The following is a 24,372-nucleotide window of genomic DNA, read 5'->3' as shown; positions in this document are numbered from 1 at the left end:
ATTTCTGGTTCTTTTCTGGATCGAGAGCAAACAGAATCTTGCGATTACGCCCCGAGCAAAGAGGAAAAATAATGCGAAACACGGAGGCCTACTTTTTGTTGAAAAATTCTTTGACAAAAACACACTCCGTTGACACTCCGTCAAACGCACGAAAGCAACCCTGTTAATGTCAAATTAATGTCAAAAATAAGCAGCCCCCTTAAACGCACCGCCGAGTCTATTCAACGCACCTCCACAAAAGGTAAACAAAACGAATTGAATTGAACGTTTATTTTTCGCTATTGTTTCCCGGAGGGATCTTTTTGTGGATTATGACCTCGGAAGAGGAAATAGCCGATTTCTACGGGGTGTACTTGCTGGTGAGTAAAAGCACGAACCCAAAGTTCGCAGGACGAACCTACATTGGCTATACAGTCGATCCGAATCGGAGAATCAAACAGCACAATCGCGGCAGGGATGCAGGCGGAGCTGTCCGAACCTCTAACCGTGGTCCATGGTATGTAGCATTTTCCCCGGATGGTTCTCCTTGATTCACTTTCAATGATTATTGCTTTTCTTTCAGGACGATGGTTATGATCGTACACGGCTTCCCAAACAACGTATCCGCGTTGCGCGTAGGTTGATGCAAGATGCAGCCAGAGACAGCACTGCGTTGTCGATAACGTAGATTCCCTTTTTGTTGCAGTTTGAATGGGCCTGGCAACAGCCGCGGGTGTCCCGTCGATTGAAACAAATTCCGGAAATTCAGAAAAAACTGCGCAAGGAGACAAACTTTGAGTACAATTTTCGAATACTGTCGGAAATGCTCCGGATAGGACCGTGGAATCGATTGCCACTCACGATTCGCTGGCTTGCCGAAGATTTTCACCGAGAATTTGCGGTAAACCCATATCCCGGGATTGTTAAATTCCTGAATTACGCTAGCTTACTTTCTATCCCTTCCCATTTTCAGGTCGGCAAAACACCACCTTTACATATGCCCATCTGTTTCGGTCGCGTTAAAAGAGGAAAACCGGAAAAGAAAGGTGAGAAAAAGAAGCAAATCGGCAAGAAATTAGATAACAAAATACCGATCGAATACGACCTGGATGAGTTTGATCGCATAGTGATGGGTGGTGAGAAAGTGCTTCATGATGATGATGTAAACCATGCAGAGACCATTACAATTAGTTCCGGGTCGGAGAACGAATGCGACGACGACCTACCAATGGACGACGCAACTCGGCTCGATTGTGTTCTTTGTAATCAATCGATGAGAGATGGTGGAGAAGGCGATAAAAGTGAGGAAGCTGTTATACGATGTATACAGCCACGATGTGCCCTGGTTTGTCACATTGAATGCTTAGCCGAGCTAGTATTAGAACCGGGTCAGTACGTTCCCATCGAGGGCGACTGTCCCATCTGTGAGACACACTTCCTGTGGGGTGATTTAATTCGGAAATCCAACGGTTGCTGCGATCTGATTGCTGATGCCGAAAACGTTGATCCACTTGAAATCAACGACGTTTCGGATGATGGTGACTAACGTAAGATCGTTTGACGCGGCGGCGATATTGGTTTTTAGTGGAGTATACCAATAAAGTTAAACTATTTTAACGTCTAGAAGATTATTCTTTTTAAATTATAGTCATCCCCAATAAATTCTTGTTGATAAAATAATTTGTTGATGATGAACGTTTATCCAGAACTAACTCTCATTCTAACGCTTCCGTACAACAACAGTCTTCCTTTTTACATACGATCCCGTAACCATGCAATCAGGAAGCAATAGCAACTTATGACTACTAATGATCAACTGCCTTGCAACTTCAACATAATTATTAGATTAGGATACTTTAGCCTGTTTGTAAGATTTATTTACGTTTGTCGAATGCAGTATAAGAATTTCGTTCGTAGTTTTCTGTTAAGCCTTTTATCCCTCTTTTTGCTTGTCGGCTTAATGAAGAATAGGCTTTTATCCAATCCAATCTGACTCAGCAAACAGCCTCTAGGACACTCAAAAAATCCCTAAAGTAATTTTCAATAAATAATAAATACTTTTTTATAGCAAAGGGCCCGGAATTAAGTTCGAAAACCCAAGCGATGCATCCCACCTATTCCTCGTCATGGCGCCTCTAATGGGTCCGGAATCGAAGAGAGCGGCAACTCATCAACACTCGCTCCCCAATCTCAGCCTCTCTTAAGCCTCTCAAAGAATTCAAGCTAACCAACCAATTCCATCATTGCATGGTCTACCGATGCTGGGAGGGGTTGGTGGCCGCAATGCGCGAGGTTTGCGCGGCAACGGCGATGAAGAGTTTACTCCGCCACGCGCCATGATCGAGCAACGGTCATTCCGGTTTGAACGCTCAACGTGATTACAACGTACGCGCTCCCGCAGGAACGACGGTCTGCCCTCCGACTTCTGTATCGGTTTCTACTTCTTCTCACGAAACACAACACTGTTTCGGCCTGTGCCCGTGCCAGTTGGTGACCTAAGTGTGAACTATAGTGCCCATTGGCTGCACCATCGTAGTGCCCTCAGTGTCCTTTTGCATTTGCCAGAAAAAAGGAAAAATCGCAGGAACGCCGGAACGACAATGAATGCCCGTCGGATGCTAGTGCTCGGTCTGGTGGTTTTGCTGATCGTGGCGAGCGTGTGTGAAGCGCGGCGCCGGTTTCCTCACCGCCGAAGGGGTCCTTCGCGCAAAACGCTCAAACAGCTGTACTACGAATCGCGCGAAACCAACACGCCCAACTTTGTCCGATTGGTGCTGATGCGGCTGATCTACGGCATTGCCACCCAGATGGGTGTCGAGGAGCGGCTGGACAACGTGTTCGGTGGTGCTTTCGTGCCACCGAATGCCGTCGACGAGGGTTCCGACTTTTTCGACGTGCTGAGCGACGAAAGTGGCGAAGATTTTAGCTTCGGCCTGTGAGGTAAGAAACAACCCAGTGCCCCGGATTCCCGTCGTTCTTAATCCAAACCACTCCCGGCCCGCGTGCTCGATCGATCCTCCGGTGTCTGAAGCGGACCAGACACCAGTGCAGTGACACAATTTCCAGCAAATAAGGGAAATGGTAATTTCTACGCTCCCCGCCTGATGATGGCGGCCGGCCGGTCGGCACGATTTCACACCTGCTTAGCCTCGGATACACCCGGGCCTCCCCCCCCCACACCGATCACAATATTGTTTTGTTCCGCGCGATGCAAAAGAAAGTGACCGCAGGAGCCCGCTTCCTTCCTTCCTTCCGTCCTACCATCCATCCTTCGACCGATCGTTCGGTTCGTCTGATGAACTCATTTCGGTCGTTCGCTTGTTTCCAAAATTTCAACGCGTCCGCCGCGGACCCATGACGGGTGCCGTCATGCCGGGTTCTGTGGATTGGTTGTGGCATCATCAGGTGTTCGATGCTTCCGCTGCTGACGTTTCGTGGCCAATCCATCACCGATCTGTGTCAGCTTCTGCCGGTTTCGGTCGATCGGTACGGAATTGTGATGCGCAACGCAACGGGTCGGGGATCAATTTTCATTAGGCCCACACCAGGCTTCCCCTCGCCCCATCGATCCATTCCGCGAGCGAGAGTAAAAACGCTTTGCGGGGAAAAACAAATAATAACGCCTGCCCATTAACTCCACACCGTGCCGCCCATGGTCTGACCACTAGAAAACAAGGCGCCTGTCCTCGTTGCAAGCGACCCCGCCAGCGTGGAATCGGTTTCTAGCAGCGGCACATAGCGGTGGATCAATTGTACCGTGGACTCGCGGACAAGCAGCATGGCATGCAAAGGGCCCTCGTCTTCGTTCTGGACCCAAACGCGCAAACAACGCAACGCAGCACAGCGCAGTGCGTGCTGGGGATGCGACCCCATTTCTCGGGACCCCTTTCCTCCCGAATCCGTAACCGTAAACGGTAAAAATAAAATATGCGCGAGGTCCAACGAGCTCCGGACCATCGGCAGCGGGTGGTCTGCTAATGCTGGGGTGGTGGGTCACCAGCAGGTGCCAGGTGTCATGAAATCATGATTCAAAGTGACACCTTTTCTCCCGTTAAACACTCCGGCTGGGGCCGGTGGGCACAAAAGACAAACACTGCGGCGGGGCCCTGTTTGCTTTTCGCGCTTGTTTGATGTGGATGGAGTCGGCTTTGGACTCCACCGTTGTCTATTCCAGTTTGAAATGCTATCCGCATTGAAAATCACATTCCTCCCTTGCAATGGAAGACTTGATGATTGGTTATCAGAAACTCTCAACGCTCAAGCCCCGACGGGGGCGCCGACATGTACGATGAAACCTTGGAGTCCGGAACCCAGCGGAACCTACACTTTCCATACCACCGAACACGGTGTTCCAGACGTACGCACGTACGCAGTTATCGCGTGATCTAAGCTTGAGAAGCTGGCCACGGTCAGAAGCCCACACCACCATTCTGCCATACCCAGTCTGCCATTTCCGGTAGCGTTGGTCGGTTGGGAGTTCAATGGCACCTGTTGTTCGCAAGAACCCCCTGGTTACAGCCAGTTGGGAGTTTTGGTTCCAGCGTTGCGTTCACAGGTTTGTTATCGTGCCACCAGACACGATAAGCGGGGAGGGGGAGATAAAAGGATCTCACCGACCGATCCATGCATGGGATAGTGTCTATTATCCCGTGCGTTTTCCAGTTGGATGGCGAACCAGACGGAGCAGAACCTTGAGCGATTCTCGTAACGAAAGCACGCTCGCAATCGCTCGAAGGCCGACGCTCCATCCATCCATCTGTTCCGCTCCTCAGACCGGAGCCTCCGACGATACTCCAGAATCCACTGCGCGGCCATCAAGTGAAAGCCACCGAAAGCGAGTTGTGGCGCCGCTCAAGAACATTAAAATCTACCGTCTTGGTACATTCACCCTCACGCGGTTGCTGTACGGTGAAAGTGCATTCGCCTCCGAAAGCCCACCACGCGCGTAAGTACGGACACAACGACGACGATGACGACGATGACGACAACGACGACGACGACGACGACGACGCAGACGGAATACGGATGTGTGAATGCGCTATTTTCGGGGGGAAACGGTTTTCGGTCGCCCCGCGGTACGCGTCCGGTTCGGTTCTGATGTGTGCGAAAAAGTGAAACTGTGTCGCTCGCTACCATCAACCGCTAAATAGCTGCTGGCCACAAAACCGTCAACAACCGGCCATCATCGCACCGTACCACGCCGTCGCGGCCGTCGTTCATTAAAATCGAAATCGGACGCAAAGCGACCAACCAACACCGATCTCGAGTGCCTGGTGCCATCCACTTTCGATCGATCGCCAACAAGCACGATCGATGAAAGGTGAAAATAATCGAAAAACGTGCCCCATTCGGTGGCCAAATTTGCATTTCCAATCTCGGTCCATGGGCGGAAACTGGTAGGAAATTCTCACGCATCCACACCGGCCACGCCGCCGGTTGCGGGCCTACTAGACACGTACGCACCGTAAGTCGATGATAGTGCCGCACGTCCCTCCCAATCGGTCACATCGCATCGGAAGTTTCCCGTCACTCGCCGCCCGGCGCATTGAAGTCTTTTGTCCAGCGTGGAATTGGTCGTGCCGTATTGGGTGCGGCGCGTCAAGACCTCTCTCTCTATCTCTCTCTGGTCTGGTATCGATGGTAAATTGCTTTTGCATCATCATCACGCGCGTGATGCCGTGCCGGGTGTACATTATGCTCTGAAAACAATGAGAAAACATGTGGCATTATCGGACTGGATTGGGCAGAAAGCGACGCGCAACCATATCGGGAATGGGAAGGGGAAAGTTCGGCCACTGGTAGGGTAGGTAAATCGGGATCGGTATCGAGACCAATTCGATACGACCGCACCGCCTTTGTAACGACACGTGACACGCTAGAAAGATATCGATACTGGGTTGAGAATGGCCATAGAGCATTATCATAGAGCGATTTATGAGCCGAATGTGCCGGGAAGTAGTTCATAACTTTCTCCCAAAAAAAAAAAACGCTAAATAACCATCCCGTCCCTTGGATCAGGCTGAATTTAAAAGGATTATCCCCTCATTTCCTCGGGGTTCGATCAAATGTAAACATTTATGCTAATAGAAACACGCGGATGTAAACAAAAAGCGCACCCATAAAGCGATTCGACGATAAATGGTCGCGAGTCTCGGGCGCCATCAAATACTAATCTCCGGTATGTTGATTTGATCCCGATGGACTGGAGCCCCAAAACGGGGAGGAATGACTCATCGATTTACAGCGATCAACCGTTTACGATCGTTTTACGATATTTCCGCTTTGCCAAATGGATCGGATTGGTTGCGGAGTGCATGCGAACCAACATTGCAGTGCTTTCCCTCCGGGCTTCTTGCTACCAGGTTGTGACACTTAGGGGACGGTATCAGGACATATCAGGCAGGGGTAGCAGTATTGCACGACAAGGTACGACATCGTCAGCTGGTTGAAAGTTGACCGAATTAGTTCGAAAATCCAAAACCTGTACCGAACTAAAACGAACCTGGAACCGTTTCGATTTCTACCGGAACTACCAACCACGGGCCACGATGATGTCATAGGGTGCCGGTCGATCGGTCGGTGGGTTCAACGCTGACGCTGGGTTTCGCACCACAACAACTACGAATCGTTGCGATTAACCTAGTTGGCGGCGGTTGTTTCATGAAAGCAGCAATGGCAGGCTGGGTCTCTCGGTAAAATCGTAAACACAATTTCCATTCTTCGATGCAGATTTGACGTTGAAGGCGCCTACTGCCAGGAATGCCAGGGGCCGGAGAGCAGATCTCTTAATTCCATTTATTGTTTCTGATTGATGATGATGTGGACGTTAGTGCGATCCGGCCGTCAGTCTCTGGTGCTCTGGCGCCATTAACAACGGCCAGAAAAAGATGCTACTTTCACTCCCTTCGCGGCATCGAAACAACGCAACAACACTTTCTTGCTTTGCTCCGTCTCGTCATCGACCAAAAAATGGATTCTCGGCCCTCGGCCCAGCAGCATCCAGCAACGCATTATCATCTCAGTCGAGCATGCGCGCTAATAAGTGGTTTTCAAATTCCATTTGGCAAATGCTTGATGGTCAGCAACAGCAACTCCTTTCGCTCGTTCGCTCATGCGTAACGCCGAGCAGATCAACAACAACAACAACAACAACAGTTCAGCGAGCGTCTGTGGAGTGCAGTGCCAATGGGTTCTCCGACCGCCGGTCGCTCCACTTATCGCCTACTTAATCTCTTTGCTGGAGGCCAAAATCACGGGCGACGATTACGGCACAGCGGAGCGTCCCGGACACGCGGCGCTTCTTGACACAATTTTCTCCTCAACCTTCTGGGAGCAAACCGAGGTTTGTTGGAGGTGCACCGTGGAGTCTCCCTTCCTTCCCTCGTCCCTTGTTATTGTATAATATGCGACTTAGAAGATTGCATGATGAAATGTTGTTAATGTAGCAGCTATGTAGCCACCGTCATGAGTGTGCACGCTGAGGGCTTTCTTTCTGAGGGTTCCCGGAAGCCGAGCAGGAACGAAGCGGACGGGACGGGGCGGGATGATGGTAATGAAGATGATTGTCATCCGGTAAGATGAGACGAGGACGCGATGAAATTAACCTCGATAAGAGTAAAGCTTCGCGATGTAACCGCTTGAACTTGAACTTGATTGAATTAGCCACAGTCCGGACCCCTACGGGGGACCGTCCGTTCCACTCGAAGGAGTAAGGTGTGAGGCGTGAAGATGCGATTAGCCACCGCTTTGTGACAGCATGCCAAAGCTATCGATTGGGATTGGGTCTAAATGGTTTCGCTCCCATCGGAATGATCCCAAATGGTCCTCACAAAGGGCGCCGTGATTGGATCGTCTTGGACCGGGAATGATTAGTACGCCATCGCGATAACAAAAACGGTGACGCCTGCTTTTGTCACCGGGATTGCGCAATGGCCCCTCATGGATGGAACGAGCACACACTAACGCACACGCTTGGTGCGAAGCGGAACCATCATCACGTCGCTCGAAGTTTAGAAGATCCCGTTTCGGTGGCTTGGAGGGGGCCAGCTGGACCCCAAAACCAGACCCTAACGGAACGCTTACCTCAATTTAACCCGCATTGTAGGTCCACCGCTTCCTTCTCCTGCCTGCCTGTCGGGTTCTCGGTGCCAGCATCCCTCCACCAACCAGCTGGAGCAGTTGGAATGGCGTAATGTCTATCAGTATGCCATCGCCGGTGAAGAGTGCTCGGTGCTGGCATTGAACCGAACGACCGTTTGAGAGGAAATGTTTGGCCACTGGCCACATGCGCCAAGGGGCATTCGAGGAATCAAAACGGCACGAGTGTTACCTGTGGCGGAAACCTTACACCCCGTGGCTCCCCCCCATCTCATCCCGGATCGATTAGAAAATAGGAAGTTTTGGCAAAAATGGTCCAAAAACGGGAATACCAACAACCCGGCGACCGGTGACCGGTTTGTTGTTTACCCGCGAAAAATAGAAGCAAAAAGCTGGCGTGCTTTCGTGCGTGCGTGACAGTGGCATTACTCCAACATTCCGGAACATCAGTTCTTGCGAGAATGGAACGCGTGGTCCAGCACTGGTCGTTCCGCTTAGTGCACTTACCAGGAAAGACCGTTAGTCGGAAAAGTGACAAAACTTATCGTTTCTTTGATTAGCGCCCTGGGTCCATAAATCACGTTAATCAACGGCGGAAAAGCTCATCAACGGTACTTCAACAGCCCGTGCGGTGGAGCTGAAACCCGCTCAGCATGCCCACGACGTTGGTGTACGAAAGTCCAAATCCAAATTAAAAATACATAAAATCAACATGTATAACGCCGGACAGCACGAGAGAGCGAGCGAGTGTCTATTTGCACTGGAGCAAGATTCAATCGCAACGACCGCAATTCAAGAAACGCGCCTTTGAGTCAACGGCGTGTAACATCGACAGCGTGGTTATGCCCAGGGTCTGGCAGTTTGTTTGCCTGTTACCCGGCTTTATTCAAATCATGTTCTCGTTCTGTGTTGTTAACAGCAAGCCTAGCAAGCCATGCGCATGTTTGTGCCACGAACAATCATCGGTCTATTGTTCTAATGATAAGCAGCCTCATATTGTAACTCTTCAACCGCGACCACCGAGCCAAGCCGGCCAGTCATTTACATCGATCTACCGGTTCGGAATGCATAATTGTGGCTTGTTAGCAGCCTGATGTTCCGATTGTTCTCCCTTGCGCTTGAAGCCGGGACACCGCGGGATGTCGAATCATCGATGCGACACTCCGACTGTGGCCCACTTACTGATCTTCCTGGTTGGGTGTGTGTGTGTGTGTTTGTGGGATGCACTTGTAATGCGTTTCTTCCGCCGATCGGTTCCCCGAAGGGGAACCTGCGTCATACATTATCCTCTTCATGCTGCTAACCATCGCTTCTACTCTACTCTATCGACTTCGTTCACAGATGCTGTCACTGAGAGATCTTCGAAGAAAGAACCACCATTCCCTCTTTTAGTAGCAGCAGAAGCAGTCACGAACGGTTAACGACGGCGACGCCAACCTCACCACCCCAAAGCAACAATAAAACAACGGAGATCGCCACCGTAGACCCGAGAAGCAGCAGCCGAAGGAAAAGGAGAAAGAAGCCAACCTAAAAGCCAACAATAAATTCAATCAGTATTTTGCGGAACCCACCATGCATCGCGGCGTCCCGGCAGCCACCCAGTACGCCGCCCAACCATGATTTGGCGGAACGAACCATTCTGCGAGCGATCAAACGGAAAAGCCCAGCTCGACGACTGGCTGGACTGAAGCAACGGTGCTCGCCATTAAAGGAACAAACACGCACGCACTCAGACACACGTAAAGCAAACAGCTCTTGGAGCGACACAATACCGTACGACCAGAAATGTTCGGATTCCGGCGGATCCCATGATAACAGCATACCTTCTGTGGTCTTTTGAAGGGTCTTTGAGGACCACTGACCGTGAGACTCCTCCATCGATATCCGCTGTCAAGGTGCCCTCGCTCGTGGATTTTTTCATCAAAGGAACCCGATCTTTTCGATCCCATAGTAACCCCATAGGCCACGTGGATGCCACGCGATTAGTACCGCAGAATTGGGCATGAGCATTGAAGGTCCGAATTTTTAGCAATTATCGCGTCGAAAAGAAAAGTAAAACCTACGTAGGTCTGAGTAACAAAGATCGCGGCTCGGTCAGCGCCGGTAATGGTGGTTCCGTCCGTATTCCATTCACTATCTCCACGCCACGCATCATTACCCCTTTTCCGGGGGAGCCGGTAGATCGGTTATGAACAGAACCATGCTCAATCGATCGGTTCTGGCCCCCGTTGTTCTGGGTTGGTGCGGTTTTTTACTTTGTTTTTTCTGGGGTTTTACGTATAGGTTCTCTATACATGCTGCTCCAGCATGGCAGCCGCTACGCTATTTAGGACTCTTGGGGCCGTCTTAGGATGCTAACAGTGTGGTGATCATGGGGGGAGGGGGGCGGTGTTCTCCCATTCATCGTTAGGTTGAAATTGCTTGTTTGTTTGGCCGCGGAATCGTTTAGGCCGAAGGCGGGTGTCCGGGATGTTATTAGGTTTTTGGGGGTTTTAAGAAAATTACCAACGAGAAACAGAACAGAAGGAGCTACAGACAAAGTATAATGGGTTTTTTTTTTTTAAATTATTGTTGTGTTGAAGTGTTTGCGTCCGAGTGGCTGCATTGAGGAATCTTCGGTACACTTTGGCCAAGCGGCACATTAGCGTACTATTTATTTATTCTAGAAAAAAATCCGCCTTCCACCAGTTGCGCTGGAATACTGTAGAAGCGTTTAGGTGTAAGGGGAAAAAACCCGTAGATCGTATTATTTATTTGCAAACCATTTGCACCGGTCCAAAGTTGTAAATAGTGTACAATAATCGGAAAATAAATGTAAGAGAACTTATTTCAATAACCACTCCGGTGTGACGTTCTAAATTACCGAAACAAAACGAAAGAAACTCCAGGAAAAAGGCGAATAAAATCGAGTATTAAACAAGGTGAGATGCAATACACAAGTACAGTTCTATAGGCAACCGCTGCCTTCTTTCACCGTTTTCTACTAGAATTGGACTTATTGAGCCGTGTAATTCGGTGGAACAGATGGGCGTTCGAATGGAACTAATGAGACGCATTTTCATTCCGTCCAGCCAACCGGTTCGACTTTTATCAAATTATTCCAATTAGTCGCTCCATCATTGGGATATACATCTACATATTGGTGAAAATTTCGTAAATTAGCAGTCAACGAGTGGACTGTGGTCACACATTCCGGCGAAATGATGCCAGCAGTGTTCGGCCACAGCCGTGGTTCATGTTTTGCATTTCCCATTTCTCCAATGGATCGCTAAGCCGCGGAGGATGAACACGCAGCGTAGATACGCTCGACCTGGCGAAGGTTGAAAGCAATGCCAAACGGCGTGCAAAGACGACGACATTCCGCAACAAAACGATCGTGATCGCGATTTCTCCTCCTCGCGGGTGCCTTTTAGAATCTTCCGTTCGTTGGTAAAGCCCTTGTGATGGAGTGTCTGCAAAGGAAAAGGGGACGATAATCCAGCAGCGCATACAGATTGAGGTAGTTGCAGCCACGATAAAGCCATTAATGCAATGTTCCTCCAACCTTCTCTTCGCTCGCGTCTTCGGCAGGGAAAATGGTTTTCCCTTGATCGCAGCAGGTATCGCAAGCTAGTACCAACCACCTTTGGTCGGTAGACATCGCGTCGGCTAACGAAAGTGTCATCTTCAACGACATGAACGATTGGCATGCCTACCGTGTCACGCTGTGTCTCCTCTTGTGGAAACGTGACCCTTAAAGGGCCCGTTTGCGTTCGCCCAACTGGGTGGACCTTTGCAAAGACAAAAAAGGGTCATCAATCGGTTGAAGTGAAAGTAAATTCAACAACACTTTCCTTCCTAAATGCGCCACGAATAACGGTAATATGAATAAGCCTAGACTATGAAAATCTATCAATCTATCTGTTAGTATAGCTTCTACTTTCAAGCTTCAATCATGGATATTATGGCGAAAAGCTACTACTTTGGAAGTAGTATGAACGGTCATGATGTGACATTGCGTACATTTGGCTCATCATTCTTCGTGCGCGTACGATTATTATCTCGGCATGTAAATCAAAATCTAAAGTCGAACTAGCCCAAACCGTGCAGCCGTTGCTTTCCGATCATGGGTTTGGCTCGATTAGATGTTCCTTCAGTACGTTCCAGGCAGCTAATAACATTCCCACGAAGACAAGGACCGTCCTAATTAATTAACCTTTATTGCTCTTCGCTAACATTACTCTACCGTTCCGGAAGAACTGTGCTGTATAACTCGGTGGAAACAATTTGTACGGACATTCCGATTCTAGAGACGATACAGCAGTGCCCGTTAAGAAAACATAAGCCAAGCATCCGCCCGTCCCGTCTGTTGAGGTTTATTTGCTTTCTCCGCTTGCACCAGTCGATCGCGCTGAGTTTATGTTTTTCCTTAATTTCCAACCCATCACCGATCATCAGCGATCACCGATCGTTCACCCGTTCGCTGCCACTGCTAGTGATCTATGAGTATCGGAACACCCGTTAGATCTCGTTACGTTGGTTGCGGCGCAGTAGGGCAATGGGTTCGTGTTATCGAAAACGTTGGCCGCCAACTCCAACCGGCGCCAGACAACAAAGGGGAGTAGGGGAAGGGAGGGATAACCAATAATCGATTTTTTTATGTTTTGTTTCCTTCCGGAATGTTGCGGAATTTCTCAAGCACCCAGAGCCGACCATGTGGAGGTCAACAGTAACGTAGTGAACGAGATCAACGCCATTATGTGTGTTCGTCAATCATCGGTAAGCCCCCTTCCGCTGGCGGTTAGCAAAAGGTTTTCGCGATCCTCTCCTCTCCTCCTCCTTATTTATTTGCAAACCATTTGCACCGGTCCAAAGTTGTAAATAGTGTACAATAATCGGAAAATAAATGTAAGAGAACTTATTTCAATAACCACTCCGGTGTGACGTTCTAAATTACCGAAACAAAACGAAAGAAACTCCAGGAAAAAGGCGAATAAAATCGAGTATTAAACAAGGTGAGATGCAATACACAAGTACAGTTCTATAGGCAACCGCTGCCTTCTTTCACCGTTTTCTACTAGAATTGGACTTATTGAGCCGTGTAATTCGGTGGAACAGATGGGCGTTCGAATGGAACTAATGAGACGCATTTTCATTCCGTCCAGCCAACCGGTTCGACTTTTATCAAATTATTCCAATTAGTCGCTCCATCATTGGGATATACATCTACATATTGGTGAAAATTTCGTAAATTAGCAGTCAACGAGTGGACTGTGGTCACACATTCCGGCGAAATGATGCCAGCAGTGTTCGGCCACAGCCGTGGTTCATGTTTTGCATTTCCCATTTCTCCAATGGATCGCTAAGCCGCGGAGGATGAACACGCAGCGTAGATACGCTCGACCTGGCGAAGGTTGAAAGCAATGCCAAACGGCGTGCAAAGACGACGACATTCCGCAACAAAACGATCGTGATCGCGATTTCTCCTCCTCGCGGGTGCCTTTTAGAATCTTCCGTTCGTTGGTAAAGCCCTTGTGATGGAGTGTCTGCAAAGGAAAAGGGGACGATAATCCAGCAGCGCATACAGATTGAGGTAGTTGCAGCCACGATAAAGCCATTAATGCAATGTTCCTCCAACCTTCTCTTCGCTCGCGTCTTCGGCAGGGAAAATGGTTTTCCCTTGATCGCAGCAGGTATCGCAAGCTAGTACCAACCACCTTTGGTCGGTAGACATCGCGTCGGCTAACGAAAGTGTCATCTTCAACGACATGAACGATTGGCATGCCTACCGTGTCACGCTGTGTCTCCTCTTGTGGAAACGTGACCCTTAAAGGGCCCGTTTGCGTTCGCCCAACTGGGTGGACCTTTGCAAAGACAAAAAAGGGTCATCAATCGGTTGAAGTGAAAGTAAATTCAACAACACTTTCCTTCCTAAATGCGCCACGAATAACGGTAATATGAATAAGCCTAGACTATGAAAATCTATCAATCTATCTGTTAGTATAGCTTCTACTTTCAAGCTTCAATCATGGATATTATGGCGAAAAGCTACTACTTTGGAAGTAGTATGAACGGTCATGATGTGACATTGCGTACATTTGGCTCATCATTCTTCGTGCGCGTACGATTATTATCTCGGCATGTAAATCAAAATCTAAAGTCGAACTAGCCCAAACCGTGCAGCCGTTGCTTTCCGATCATGGGTTTGGCTCGATTAGATGTTCCTTCAGTACGTTCCAGGCAGCTAATAACATTCCCACGAAGACAAGGACCGTCCTAATTAATTAACCTTTATTGCTCTTCGCTAACATTACTCTACCGTTCCGGAAGAACTGTGCTGTATAACTCGGTGGAAACAATTTGTACGGACATTCCGATTCTAGAGACGATACAGCAGTGCCCGTTAAGAAAACATAAGCCAAGCATCCGCCCGTCCCGTCTGTTGAGGTTTATTTGCTTTCTCCGCTTGCACCAGTCGATCGCGCTGAGTTTATGTTTTTCCTTAATTTCCAACCCATCACCGATCATCAGCGATCACCGATCGTTCACCCGTTCGCTGCCACTGCTAGTGATCTATGAGTATCGGAACACCCGTTAGATCTCGTTACGTTGGTTGCGGCGCAGTAGGGCAATGGGTTCGTGTTATCGAAAACGTTGGCCGCCAACTCCAACCGGCGCCAGACAACAAAGGGGAGTAGGGGAAGGGAGGGATAACCAATAATCGATTTTTTTATGTTTTGTTTCCTTCCGGAATGTTGCGGAATTTCTCAAGCACCCAGAGCCGACCATGTGGAGGTCAACAGTAACGTAGTGAACGAGATCAACGCCATTATGTGTGTTCGTCAATCATCGGTAAGCCCCCTTCCGCTGGCGGTTAGCAAAAGGTTTTCGCGATCCTCTCCTCACCAGCAAGAGTGCAGTCAATTAGGATTATTGGATGAGGCGTATCCAGACAATCAAATGACGCCATAATTATCATTACTATTAATTCGTGGCAAACAATTTCATTTGTGTTTCAAACCTCAAATGTTCGCTATAGCCAGTGATGGAGCAGCTTTAAAATGGCCAATGGAATGTAGGAATTTTGTAGCTCACGATGCTCACCTCGTTTCGCCTAGAGATCCTTTCAACCCATTAGCCATTAGCGATTGGAAATGTTTGTCTTTCCGCGGCCGCGACCTAATGGAATGGATAATGGGAAAGCGTTTACGTCTTGAGCTGTTGAAGCTGTTAAAGACAATTACGAAATAGGGACAGCGAGTAAAACATACAACAAAAACATGATTGCGTTTTTTTTTCGTAATTTTTAATCATGATTTATGCTCTATAGTAAGCTATACAGTATTTATAAAAACAGTCTTTGTACACCAACGACACCCATAATGTCTCTGTATAACAAAAGGGAACCTCCAAGGATAAGTGATCAAGCGGGAAGCTCCTTCGGTAGCGGGAGAGGCAGTGCGAGCGGACTAAGGAACTTTCTGATTGATACTGCCACCGCCGGTCACGCTGCCAGCACCACCGGCCGCCCCACTGCCAAGTGATCCGAGTGGGTTGCCCATCAACAGGCCACCGACACCGTTGTGCTGCGTCATGCTAGCGCCTCCATTCTGCGCTATCGACTGTTGCGTGGACGATGGTGGCAGATTCACACCACCACCCGCACCGTTGGGACCGTTGTTGCTGTTCATGCTATTACTGTTCATCAGCCCACCGCTCCCGGACATCGTGCCATTGTTGCTGCTACTGTTTTGGCTGCCATTGTTGCCGTTGTTGCAGGAGGGCATGATCGAAGGTTCGTTCGATAGCAGGGTACCCTGGACACCACCGCCAACCGGTTGGCCGCCGACGGCCAGGCCCGTCAGGCTGGTGGTACCCAGGGCCGTGAGACGCGTGCGTCGCCGTGTGTAGTGCTGCCACAGTAGGATCGCCTGATCGTCGATGAACTTGCAGCACTGGGCGCTCACGATTTCGCGCCGAAAGTGCTCGTACTGCAGCAGGTCGAGGAAGTACAGACACATCGGGAATTTGATATACTTGGCGTACTCCGGTTCTTTCCAGTACAGCAGATACTTGAGATAATTCACGAAGGCGGCATCTTTAAAGTAGCCTCGCTGTGCTAGGACTGCAAAAGGGAAGGGAAAGACAAGAGAATCAACGATAGATTGAAAGACAAGTAAAAGAGAGGAACCGTTTCCCCATTGTCGCAGATACTTACAGTGTAGATAGTTGGGATTGGCAAGACACTGGACGAACTCTAGTTCGACCTGAAATCTGAGCTTCTGGGCGTCTTCCGATTCGACCGCCACTGGAACGCAATCGCAGCGACCGAGTGGGAAAAGAAAAACAGGACAAGCAAAAATGAAATGTGATTAAAAAAAATTTGACCCATGGTGATGCGAGCATTAGACGCATACACAACACGCACACGCGAAGTACAGGATAGGAAGTTACAAAGAGGATTAACTTTACAATTACCAAGATATGATATGATTATGAGACCGGAAAAAGGGAAAGTGAACCCTAATTCCATCCGACTTACCAAACAAGGTGCAATAGGCGAGAAGAGTAGGATATTGGTAAGGAAGTGAAAGTGAATCTAGAGATCTATTCTCGCCCGATGATAGGCAGGTCAAGCACAACTGTTGGTGCATTACTTTACTACATTTGAACGAGTCGGACTAAAGCGTATACAGTGATATTGAAGCACACCAAATAGATGATAGAGAGAAAGAGAGTGAAAGAGAGAAAGAATAGAAGAAACAGAGCGCGTAGTTTGATAACGAAATAGAATAATGTAAAGTACTTACATTTACCCTTACCGACCATTTTATTAGCCATGGTTCTTATGCTTATTTGGACAAGTGTATGTGGTTTTGTGTGTGTGGTGGAGGGGAAGGTGGAGCTTAGGTGCTTATAGTCGTTCCACTTTATCGGTAGGAAAAAGGAGTCTTGCGTGGAAATGGAAGGTTTTTTCCGCTTCCGACAAGTGCAGCTAGCAAACGGATGGAAAGGGGGTGGTAGCCTAAGAAATGACCCCGATAGGGTATGGCACGAAGGTAAGCTAACTCTAACGAGCAAACGGGAAACCTCGACCCAGACTGATCGACTCCCACCCGGTACGATCGGCTCAGCGGAACGGAAAGGGATACAGTGCGGGATACGCTAGGAATGATCTCGCTATCTATGCGCAAGCCGGTTCTTTGCGTCGATCATAAGCTAGAGCAGGAAAAGAGGTAGGTAAAATCGTACAATTAGAGGAAGAAAAGAGAGAAAAAGAAAGAAAAAACAAAACAAAGAAATCAGGAGCTCATTATTTACAACATAATTGGAGACAGCGGCGGTGGCGGCGGCTGGAATGAAAGTGGGATGAGAATGATGATTTCGCAGTGCAGTGCAGAGGCTAATAGCGACCAGTGGATGTATGTACATTACGCGATCAGCCATTGATCGACTACCGGTGGGGTGTACCGATAAACCAGCTTCCCACAGGAAGTTGTGCGAAGCTATTTGCGGGCTGATAGATATCCGTGCAGTTCATGGTGACCCCGAAAGGGACATTTTATGTGCATATTATTAGACGTGGATCTAAGCAATCCTTTGCGGTTTGACGCAGTGCTAAACCGTGACCGCTTCTCGCTAGGCAACGAGGAGGGAAACTAACAGCTAGTGCAGCTGGCCAACCTCCGGAAATGGTGATGGGTTTCTGCATTTCTACATGGAATACTAACAGTTAGCGACAACACCGAAACGGAACGGATCAATAAGGATCGAGAAATCGCGAGCACGGCAGTACGGCACCTCCGCAGTGCCTACGCCGTCGTGCTAACCGGGTCGATCGGCTGGTGAACGGGAACAGTGCACAAAAACAGGCCATAAAAGAGGAAGAAACTTTAGATGAACGGAAGGATTCGATCCGCAACTAAACCGAGCATTAACACATGTAAGATTAAGGTGCGTCCCAGGTTGTGCATTTCTTTGGCAACAGCTAAACACAGGAATAGAACGAGTACAGGAAAAGGTGGACAGAATCGGCTCCAAACGGGGCAGAGTACTCACAGCCGTACGGGTTCATCATCACCATCCGACGACGTTCGTGCGATCCGTTGTTCCGTCCGAGTTTCCGGTGCACTCCGCTCGCGCCAGCCCTAGGTGTCTTCCGGCATGGGCAGCAAGGATCGCTTTTGTAGTAACTTTGTTGGCGAAAACCCCAGGAAAACGTGATTTCTGCACCAGTTTTGCCCTCTTTTTTGCTTTTGACGCGTCTCCGCTTGAAAGCCAATATTTTGACATCGGGTGCCGCTCTCTCACACACACACATGCATTTTGACAGCCCCTGTCAAGGGAGCGAAAAACATCGCAAACACGGGGGGGCTGTTATTTCGCGAGGATTCTCCAGAGGCTCCTAATTAAGTGGGTTATCTGCAACAAGCCCCAAATTTACAAGAAACCATCAATCTGATTCTTCACGAAAAAGTGAACGAGAGGAAAGAAGATTCCAGCAACACACGAAAACATCGCCCCGCAGGTGACGTTTGCTTCAAACACAAATTACGTGCGTGTGTGTGTGTGCGTGACTAATTCTCCCCCACCCCCCACTGGAAGGAGGTATGGTAGGAGGGCAGCTCATTATTAGAAACGAAGTTTTTGGAGTCGAGAATTGGAAAGTTACTTCGCGAATCTGTTGGTGCTGGTCAGGTTAGCGTGTTTTTGTCGAGACAAATTAGGCCCGTAGACGGGATGCTGCTTTGGCAATGAACCAGCGGGCTAGCAGTGCGTAGGCTTGGGCTTCCAAGTGGCTGCAAGTGTGCCCATGCAAGTATCGTGCAAGTGCAAGTAAACAAAGGATTTAGTTGCTGCGAGATCAGCAGCATCTCGCTTACCATAAACTGCCCAACATCTAGTCGCCCCTGATCTCGCTCCATCTCGCCGTTCAACCGAATAAGGACATCGACGAGGACACCGTGATACGGACGTGAAACGAAAATGCCACCCTATCGCTATCCCACCAACAACTTCACGTACGTGAGCTCCTGCGTGAAGTACATGATATTTCTGCTGAACTTCATCTTCTGGCTGTTCGGTGGACTGCTGATCGGCATCGGATTTTACGCTTTCGTCGACAAATGGCAGGCAACGGGGTTGATCAAGCTGGAAACCTTCTACGACATCGTGCTGAACCTCTCGCTGGTGATGATCATCGCTGGGGGCATTGTGTTCGTAGTGAGCCTGGCCGGATGTCTGGGAGCGTTGCGAGAAAACACCTGCCTGCTGAAATTCTACTCGCTCTGCTTGCTGGTATTTTTCCTGTGCGAAATGGCCATCGCCATCACGGCGTTCGTGTTTCCGCATAAGGTCAACAGCGTGCTGGAGGAATCGTTTACGGACAAAATCATCACCACGTACCGCGACGATCCGGACCTGCAGAACCTGATCGATTTTGCCCAGCAAGAATTCCACTGCTGCGGGCTCAGCAACGAAGGCTACTTGGACTGGGGTAAGAACGAGTACTTTAACTGCTCATCGCCGAGCGTGGAAAAGTGTGGCGTACCGTACAGCTGCTGTATTAACGCCACGGACATCACCTCGGGGCTAGTGAACATCATGTGCGGCTACCACATCCAGCAGCAGTCGGTGGCCGCGGCTAGCAAGAAGATATGGACCAACGGGTGCATCGAGATCGTGCGCGTATGGGCCGAACGGAACCTGTACGTGATTGCGGGCATTGCGCTCGGGGCCGCCATCAGCCAGCTGTTCATCATCTATCTCGCCAAGACGCTCGAAGGACAGATCGATCTGCAGAAAAGTAGCTGGTCATAGTGAATTTACATTGGTTGGCGCGGGGATGGAGGAGCAGGAGGTTTAGCAGTGACTGGATCTGGCGGAGGCGCTCTTATTGGTCGTCCCGTCTGATCACGCTCCTCAAAGGTTAGAGAGGTGGGGGGCCACCGTGCAGTAGCCCACAGTGTAGCAACCAGTATAGCAACAGCATAGCAGCAGAGAGAATAAGCAGGCAAACAGCACGTAAGTGAGTGCATAAGAGAGATGGAAGGACAGGGAGAGCGAGCGAGAGAAAGAGAGAGACATTAAAAGACGAAGAAGAAGAATGATGATCGCTGTTTGCTAGCTTGGGGCGATCGGCAAAGTATAGAGTAGGCTTTTATGCTTACCCATACACTTACGCTCATTCACACATACTGATTCCTTTGGTCTGCATTTCCGGTCGGTGAGTAATGGAATCGTGTACCAGAGCCAGAATGTCAGCTTTCCATCTCCACAGGCACACTAGCCATCGCCACCCCTTCCATTCATCACATCGTCGCCCACCCTCCTTTTACTCCCCGTTACGATTGCATCCATCGCGTTGTGGCGCCACCCGGTTGTGTGTCGCGATCGCGACAGGGGTTTTTGCGCAAAAGGCAACCCGCGGTGTGTTGACCAATTTGGAGCAGCTGTGGTTTGTGTGCGAACTTCGCCGATTCATTGTGCATTGGCTGGGGCTGTGATGGAGGGACAGTTTGGAGCTAACCTTCATTTAAAATCATTCCAACGTCCGTTGAGAGCATCGCGCATCTCGCCTTGTTTCCACTTTTTCACACGAAATTGTACAAAGCAGATTGGTCGTAACGTTTAAAATGCTGCAAATCTCATGAAAATAGATTTAAAATCCCGCCCATAAACCATACTCCCAGCCTTCTACTCACTTTCTCCAGCAAGCTAGCAGCATCCGCGAGCGTCTCCATTCGTCTTGCATCCACGCGTGCGATGTATTTAATCATTTAAGATTTTAAACCATTTGCGCTTACTAGTAGAATTCTTAACGCTCCGCGCTGACGGCTGGCACTCTGTGAATGGTGAATACATCCATTCCCGAGATAGGCCACAACTATACTGCACAAGAACGACTGATGTTTGCACAATAGGGGAGCTATGATAGAGAGTAAAAGAATCCTTGCATGCATTAGGAGACGAAGTATCTTTACCGTGCGTACAGAGCGCATGCAAAGTAGACTGGTGATGCTGCCACGTGTCTGGACTTCCATTTTGTATATGTATGCAAAATATTATCATTTTCTCTTTGCCAGAACAACACTTATTTATGGCGGTTCGATTTCACAACAGAAGAATTCATCTACAAATGTATCTCATTTCCAAATCTCGGACAGTATAAACGAACCGGAGGGTAATGGAACGAATGGATTGAGCATGATCAAAATATCGAGCGTGAGTAAACGCATTTCGTCGAGTTTCGCTGCGTGGGCGATTAGGTAATGAAGGGTCATCCGCCATCATATCGGTGACCACAATTATCGATAGAAGAAATGACTGCTGATCTATTAAATACAACCAATACTCCAATTGTATGTCATATATGTGTAAAGCTGAATAGAATTGTCCCGGATTATAGATATTTGAACATGAATAAAGGCAATGAAAAATGTGTCATAAAAGATAGATTTTCGGTACTGTGTTTGGGTTTTGTGATGACCATAACTGCAACTAGCGAGCGATTTTTTTGCAAAAGACCATCTGATTTATTTACACTCAGGGCCCCAACCGGCAACGGAGGGCTTTGTCAGTAGTAAAATCATAGTAATTTACGAGCTAAGGACTACCTTCGCCTACGGCGATCGCGGTGACGATCGCGATCGTGGTCTGAATGCCGGCGACGCTCATCGTTCGATCGCTGATAGTGATCACGGTCATCGCGGGAATAGGGTTTGTGGCCGTGGCTATGCCGATCGTGGCGCCGTTCGTTATGCGGATCGTACGCATCGCTCCGATCACGATCGTTCCTTCGCATCTTGGTGCGAAAAGTGTTCTGCTGATTTCCATCGTCGTATGCCGGAAGGCAGGCACCGAGCATTCGGTCACCCATCTGGGCCAGCATACCGTTCATGGCCATCGCAAATGCTTGTTCATGAGTTGGTCCTAGAGGGCTCTGCGCAAACATCATCATACTCGAGACATCGAACTCCATCCCCGTTGAGCTGTTGCCATATGAGTCCGATAGTTGCGAACGATTACTGTTCGATGACGCATTGAAGTTTAGCTGGGGCGAGGCTGCCGGGTTCGGACCATTTCGTTGCTTCTTGTGTAGCGTCAACTTTCGCTGATACAGCGAAGTCCCCTCGAAAAGTTTGATGGCATATTCGACGCTACACGCGTGGACATAGGTGATGAATGCGTACGATCGTTGCCGACGGTCACTGTCGCGTGGAATCTTCACATTTTCTACCGGGCCGGCCTGAAAATCATAGGGATCAGTGAGATTCAACTCGGGTAGAGTTATTTATTGGCCTTTCGGCGCCAACTAGATTTCTTCTTACCTGAAGAAACAACTCATACAGCAACTCATCTGTAACTTTTTCACTCAAATTACCGCACCAAAGTGTTCTTTCATCCTCGCTCATCTCTCGCTTAATGCACAGGCTATGTTCACAATTCGATATCTATCCAAATTTAGTCCAAATCTGTGAGTTTTCCGCCTTTGGGCTTCGGCTTTTTTCAAGTTTATTTTCCTCAAAACGATGCCACCGAGTATGTTTTGGTTCCCCGTTTGTCACAGCGCCATCTGCCCATTAACCTACGCTTGGTAAAATCGGCGCCTACCCGGAGCAGCAGCCGGTTAACCCTTGAACACATGAACATAATATTATGAGGTTAGAGACCTCGGATGCATCATATTGAAAGCTAAGATATGGACAGGTTGATCAAAAATATCGTTACCGGCGAATTCCACTCTTTATAAAATATATTCGTACAAACAGGATCGATGCTCGTTTTGTGGATTTCGATTTTATTACATTTAATTCATCACTGATTCGTTATCGTGCACCAGCGGGAGGATAAAGTATTGGACGTAGAACAACGAATTGCCGTTATTTTCAACTATTACCTGCAGTCCAAGCAAACCCTCGCCATTGGTACTAACGACTATTTGCGATGCAAGCGCTAGGGTACGCATAATGAGCTTAAAATGCTGAAACTTGTAGCGATAGCTGCTCGCCTCCGTGCAGCTGAAGCTAATGAGGATATCGCTATCGTTAGACAACTCTACGCTAGCGTTCATGTGCAGTTCACCGAAGGTTTCAAACTTTAGTTGCGATGGCGTGATGCTGACTTCTATCTCCGCACAGTTGCTATCCATTTCGCCGAGCAGCTGGAAAAAATCCGTACCTTTGGCGGCAAATTTGTTCACGATTTGTTGGTCATCGGTAAATTCTAGGTCCATGCAATCGAACGGTTCCATAGTGCGTATCGAGCACTCCGTAATCAAACTGTCCTCGCCGTGCTGCTCCAGTATGGCGATTAATGGTGCACCGGGTCCTTTGCGCAGCAGCTTAAGACTGGAATCCAACTCGTTTGTTGTGAACATGCTCAAGCAATCGCTGAACACCTTCAGATTCAATCCGAATGATGCGAAAGGTTCCGCACCACCATCTGCCGCTGCCGTCGTCGTCGCTGAAGGGTTTGCAATAAGACTGTACTCCGAAAAGCAGGTCCGTTTAATGAGTGCTATCGCTTGAATACTTTTGGCATCTTCAACGGTCACTTGTAGTCCTTCCTTGCTGAGCTGAATCATGGCGTTCTACAATAGACAAAGAAGAAGGTATTGTTTCTGCCCTAGAACCGTCGCAAGTCAGTACTCACATCGACAAAATTGATAGCTTTAATAACATTGTGAAACGTGGCCAAATTGTTCACCAGCGCCTGGAACTGTATCTGGCTGTACTGCGTTTGGGTCACCATGTTGCGATTATGTACGATTCCTTTGCTGAGTAGCGCCTTTGTTCTTTGCATTAAAATGCTTGCCTATCTTTTTCGTTTCTGCTCCGATCCTCGAACGATCGGCTGACTCATCAATTTTAAACAATCGTTTACGAATTGCTTTTTTAGTTCGAACAGCGCATTCTCGTTCGGTAGTGTCTCGCTCTGAGTGCGGTTCAGGACAAGGGCTAAGCGTGTTGCTAGAAGATGTTTGCAGAGCGGCTGATTCTTCTCCCTCAGGACGAATCGACGAAAAGACTCACAGGTACAGAAATTGCCTGGATATAGTATTTTGTAGAAAGATGCAACCTTCGATCCAGGCACTTCCACCAACGTGATCGATTGGTTTTTTGTTTGATAGAGAACGATCGGTCGTTTGCCGTAAACCAATCCGAGGGCACGTTCCAGAAGTGCTTTACCAAAAAGTGCTTCCAATTCCAGTAGATGTGGTTTTTCAACTAAGTGAAAGAAGCAGAAAATAGAAAATAGTAGAAGAATAAAATAAAACAGTAAATTAGTAGCGAAGGTTATTAAGAAACACACTAG

At 48.6% G+C, this 24,372-nt stretch overlaps 7 protein-coding genes across 8 annotated transcripts in view; 3 read left to right on the top strand and 4 right to left on the bottom strand.

The window, feature by feature from the left end:
- Positions 1-99, bottom strand: part of LOC125948882 (DDB1- and CUL4-associated factor 12 homolog) — a 3,114-nt gene extending 3,015 nt beyond the window's left edge. Inside the window, exon 1 of the mRNA XM_049675404.1 lies at positions 1-99. This exon is cut by the window's left edge and continues 1,413 nt beyond it. The gene's annotated coding sequence lies outside the window, so the exon portion shown is untranslated.
- Positions 100-311: 212 nt separating this feature from the next.
- Positions 312-1,525, top strand: LOC125948910 (structure-specific endonuclease subunit SLX1 homolog). Its single transcript, XM_049675446.1, has 4 exons — positions 312-496; positions 563-614; positions 686-880; positions 953-1,525. Exons 1-4 carry the CDS (start codon positions 312-314, stop codon positions 1,523-1,525), a joined length of 1,005 nt encoding a protein of 334 aa, XP_049531403.1.
- A 1,054-nt stretch (positions 1,526-2,579) lies between these two features.
- On the top strand, positions 2,580-2,918 carry LOC125951994 (uncharacterized). The gene has a single exon (XM_049681184.1). The coding sequence runs from the start codon at positions 2,580-2,582 to the stop codon at positions 2,916-2,918; it is 339 nt and encodes a 112-aa protein (XP_049537141.1).
- A 12,429-nt stretch (positions 2,919-15,347) lies between these two features.
- LOC125948908 (mediator of RNA polymerase II transcription subunit 31) lies at positions 15,348-18,376 on the bottom strand. 2 transcript variants are annotated; one of them, XM_049675445.1, is made up of 4 exons: positions 18,115-18,255; positions 16,866-17,274; positions 16,274-16,363; positions 15,348-16,180 (listed from the first exon to the last, which is right to left on the bottom strand). In XM_049675445.1, exons 2-4 carry the CDS (start codon positions 16,894-16,896, stop codon positions 15,525-15,527), a joined length of 777 nt encoding a protein of 258 aa, XP_049531402.1. In that variant the 5' UTR covers positions 16,897-17,274; positions 18,115-18,255; the 3' UTR covers positions 15,348-15,524. The 2 variants fall into 2 exon arrangements, with proteins under 2 accessions (XP_049531402.1, XP_049531401.1); XM_049675444.1 differs by lacking the exon at positions 16,866-17,274 and having other exon boundaries at positions 18,115-18,376.
- A 152-nt stretch (positions 18,377-18,528) lies between these two features.
- LOC125948923 (tetraspanin-33-like) lies at positions 18,529-21,517 on the top strand. Its single transcript, XM_049675473.1, has one exon. The coding sequence runs from the start codon at positions 19,042-19,044 to the stop codon at positions 19,873-19,875; it is 834 nt and encodes a 277-aa protein (XP_049531430.1). The 5' UTR covers positions 18,529-19,041; the 3' UTR covers positions 19,876-21,517.
- Positions 21,518-21,572: 55 nt separating this feature from the next.
- Positions 21,573-22,607, bottom strand: LOC125948928 (RNA-binding protein 7). The gene is made up of 2 exons (XM_049675486.1): positions 22,386-22,607; positions 21,573-22,303 (listed from the first exon to the last, which is right to left on the bottom strand). Exons 1-2 carry the CDS (start codon positions 22,467-22,469, stop codon positions 21,668-21,670), a joined length of 720 nt encoding a protein of 239 aa, XP_049531443.1. The 5' UTR covers positions 22,470-22,607; the 3' UTR covers positions 21,573-21,667.
- A 241-nt stretch (positions 22,608-22,848) lies between these two features.
- Positions 22,849-23,986, bottom strand: LOC125948917 (uncharacterized). The gene is made up of 2 exons (XM_049675460.1): positions 23,710-23,986; positions 22,849-23,647 (listed from the first exon to the last, which is right to left on the bottom strand). Exons 1-2 carry the CDS (start codon positions 23,857-23,859, stop codon positions 22,865-22,867), a joined length of 933 nt encoding a protein of 310 aa, XP_049531417.1. The 5' UTR covers positions 23,860-23,986; the 3' UTR covers positions 22,849-22,864.
- Positions 23,987-24,372: the final 386 nt, after the last annotated feature.

Source organism: Anopheles darlingi, chromosome 2 (assembly GCF_943734745.1).
Source record: "Anopheles darlingi chromosome 2, idAnoDarlMG_H_01, whole genome shotgun sequence".
Taxonomy (NCBI): Eukaryota; Metazoa; Arthropoda; class Insecta; order Diptera; family Culicidae; genus Anopheles; species Anopheles darlingi.
This window is presented reverse-complemented; position numbering and strand designations above follow the sequence as displayed.

Bases quoted from the DNA above. Each gene is read 5' to 3' on its own strand.
- LOC125948910 (XM_049675446.1), top strand. From the start codon at position 312: ATGACCTCGGAAGAGGAAATAGCCGATTTCTACGGGGTGTACTTGCTG. The intron at 497-562 runs GTATGTAGCATT...CTTTTCTTTCAG, and splicing joins ACCTCTAACCGTGGTCCATG to GACGATGGTTATGATCGTAC. The intron at 881-952 runs GTAAACCCATAT...TCCCATTTTCAG, and splicing joins ATTTTCACCGAGAATTTGCG to GTCGGCAAAACACCACCTTT.
- LOC125951994 (XM_049681184.1), top strand. From the start codon at position 2,580: ATGAATGCCCGTCGGATGCTAGTGCTCGGTCTGGTGGTTTTGCTGATC.
- LOC125948908 (XM_049675444.1), bottom strand. From the start codon at position 18,376: ATGTGTGTGTGTGAGAGAGCGGCACCCGATGTCAAAATATTGGCTTTC. The intron at 16,364-18,114 runs GTGAGTACTCTG...ATTGCGTTCCAG, and splicing joins GATGATGAACCCGTACGGCT to TGGCGGTCGAATCGGAAGAC. The intron at 16,181-16,273 runs GTAAGTATCTGC...TCCCTTTTGCAG, and splicing joins CAATCCCAACTATCTACACT to TCCTAGCACAGCGAGGCTAC.
- LOC125948923 (XM_049675473.1), top strand. From the start codon at position 19,042: ATGCCACCCTATCGCTATCCCACCAACAACTTCACGTACGTGAGCTCC.
- LOC125948928 (XM_049675486.1), bottom strand. From the start codon at position 22,469: ATGAGCGAGGATGAAAGAACACTTTGGTGCGGTAATTTGAGTGAAAAA. The intron at 22,304-22,385 runs GTAAGAAGAAAT...TATGATTTTCAG, and splicing joins TGTATGAGTTGTTTCTTCAG to GCCGGCCCGGTAGAAAATGT.
- LOC125948917 (XM_049675460.1), bottom strand. From the start codon at position 23,859: ATGCAAAGAACAAAGGCGCTACTCAGCAAAGGAATCGTACATAATCGC. The intron at 23,648-23,709 runs GTGAGTACTGAC...TGTCTATTGTAG, and splicing joins AAGCTATCAATTTTGTCGAT to AACGCCATGATTCAGCTCAG.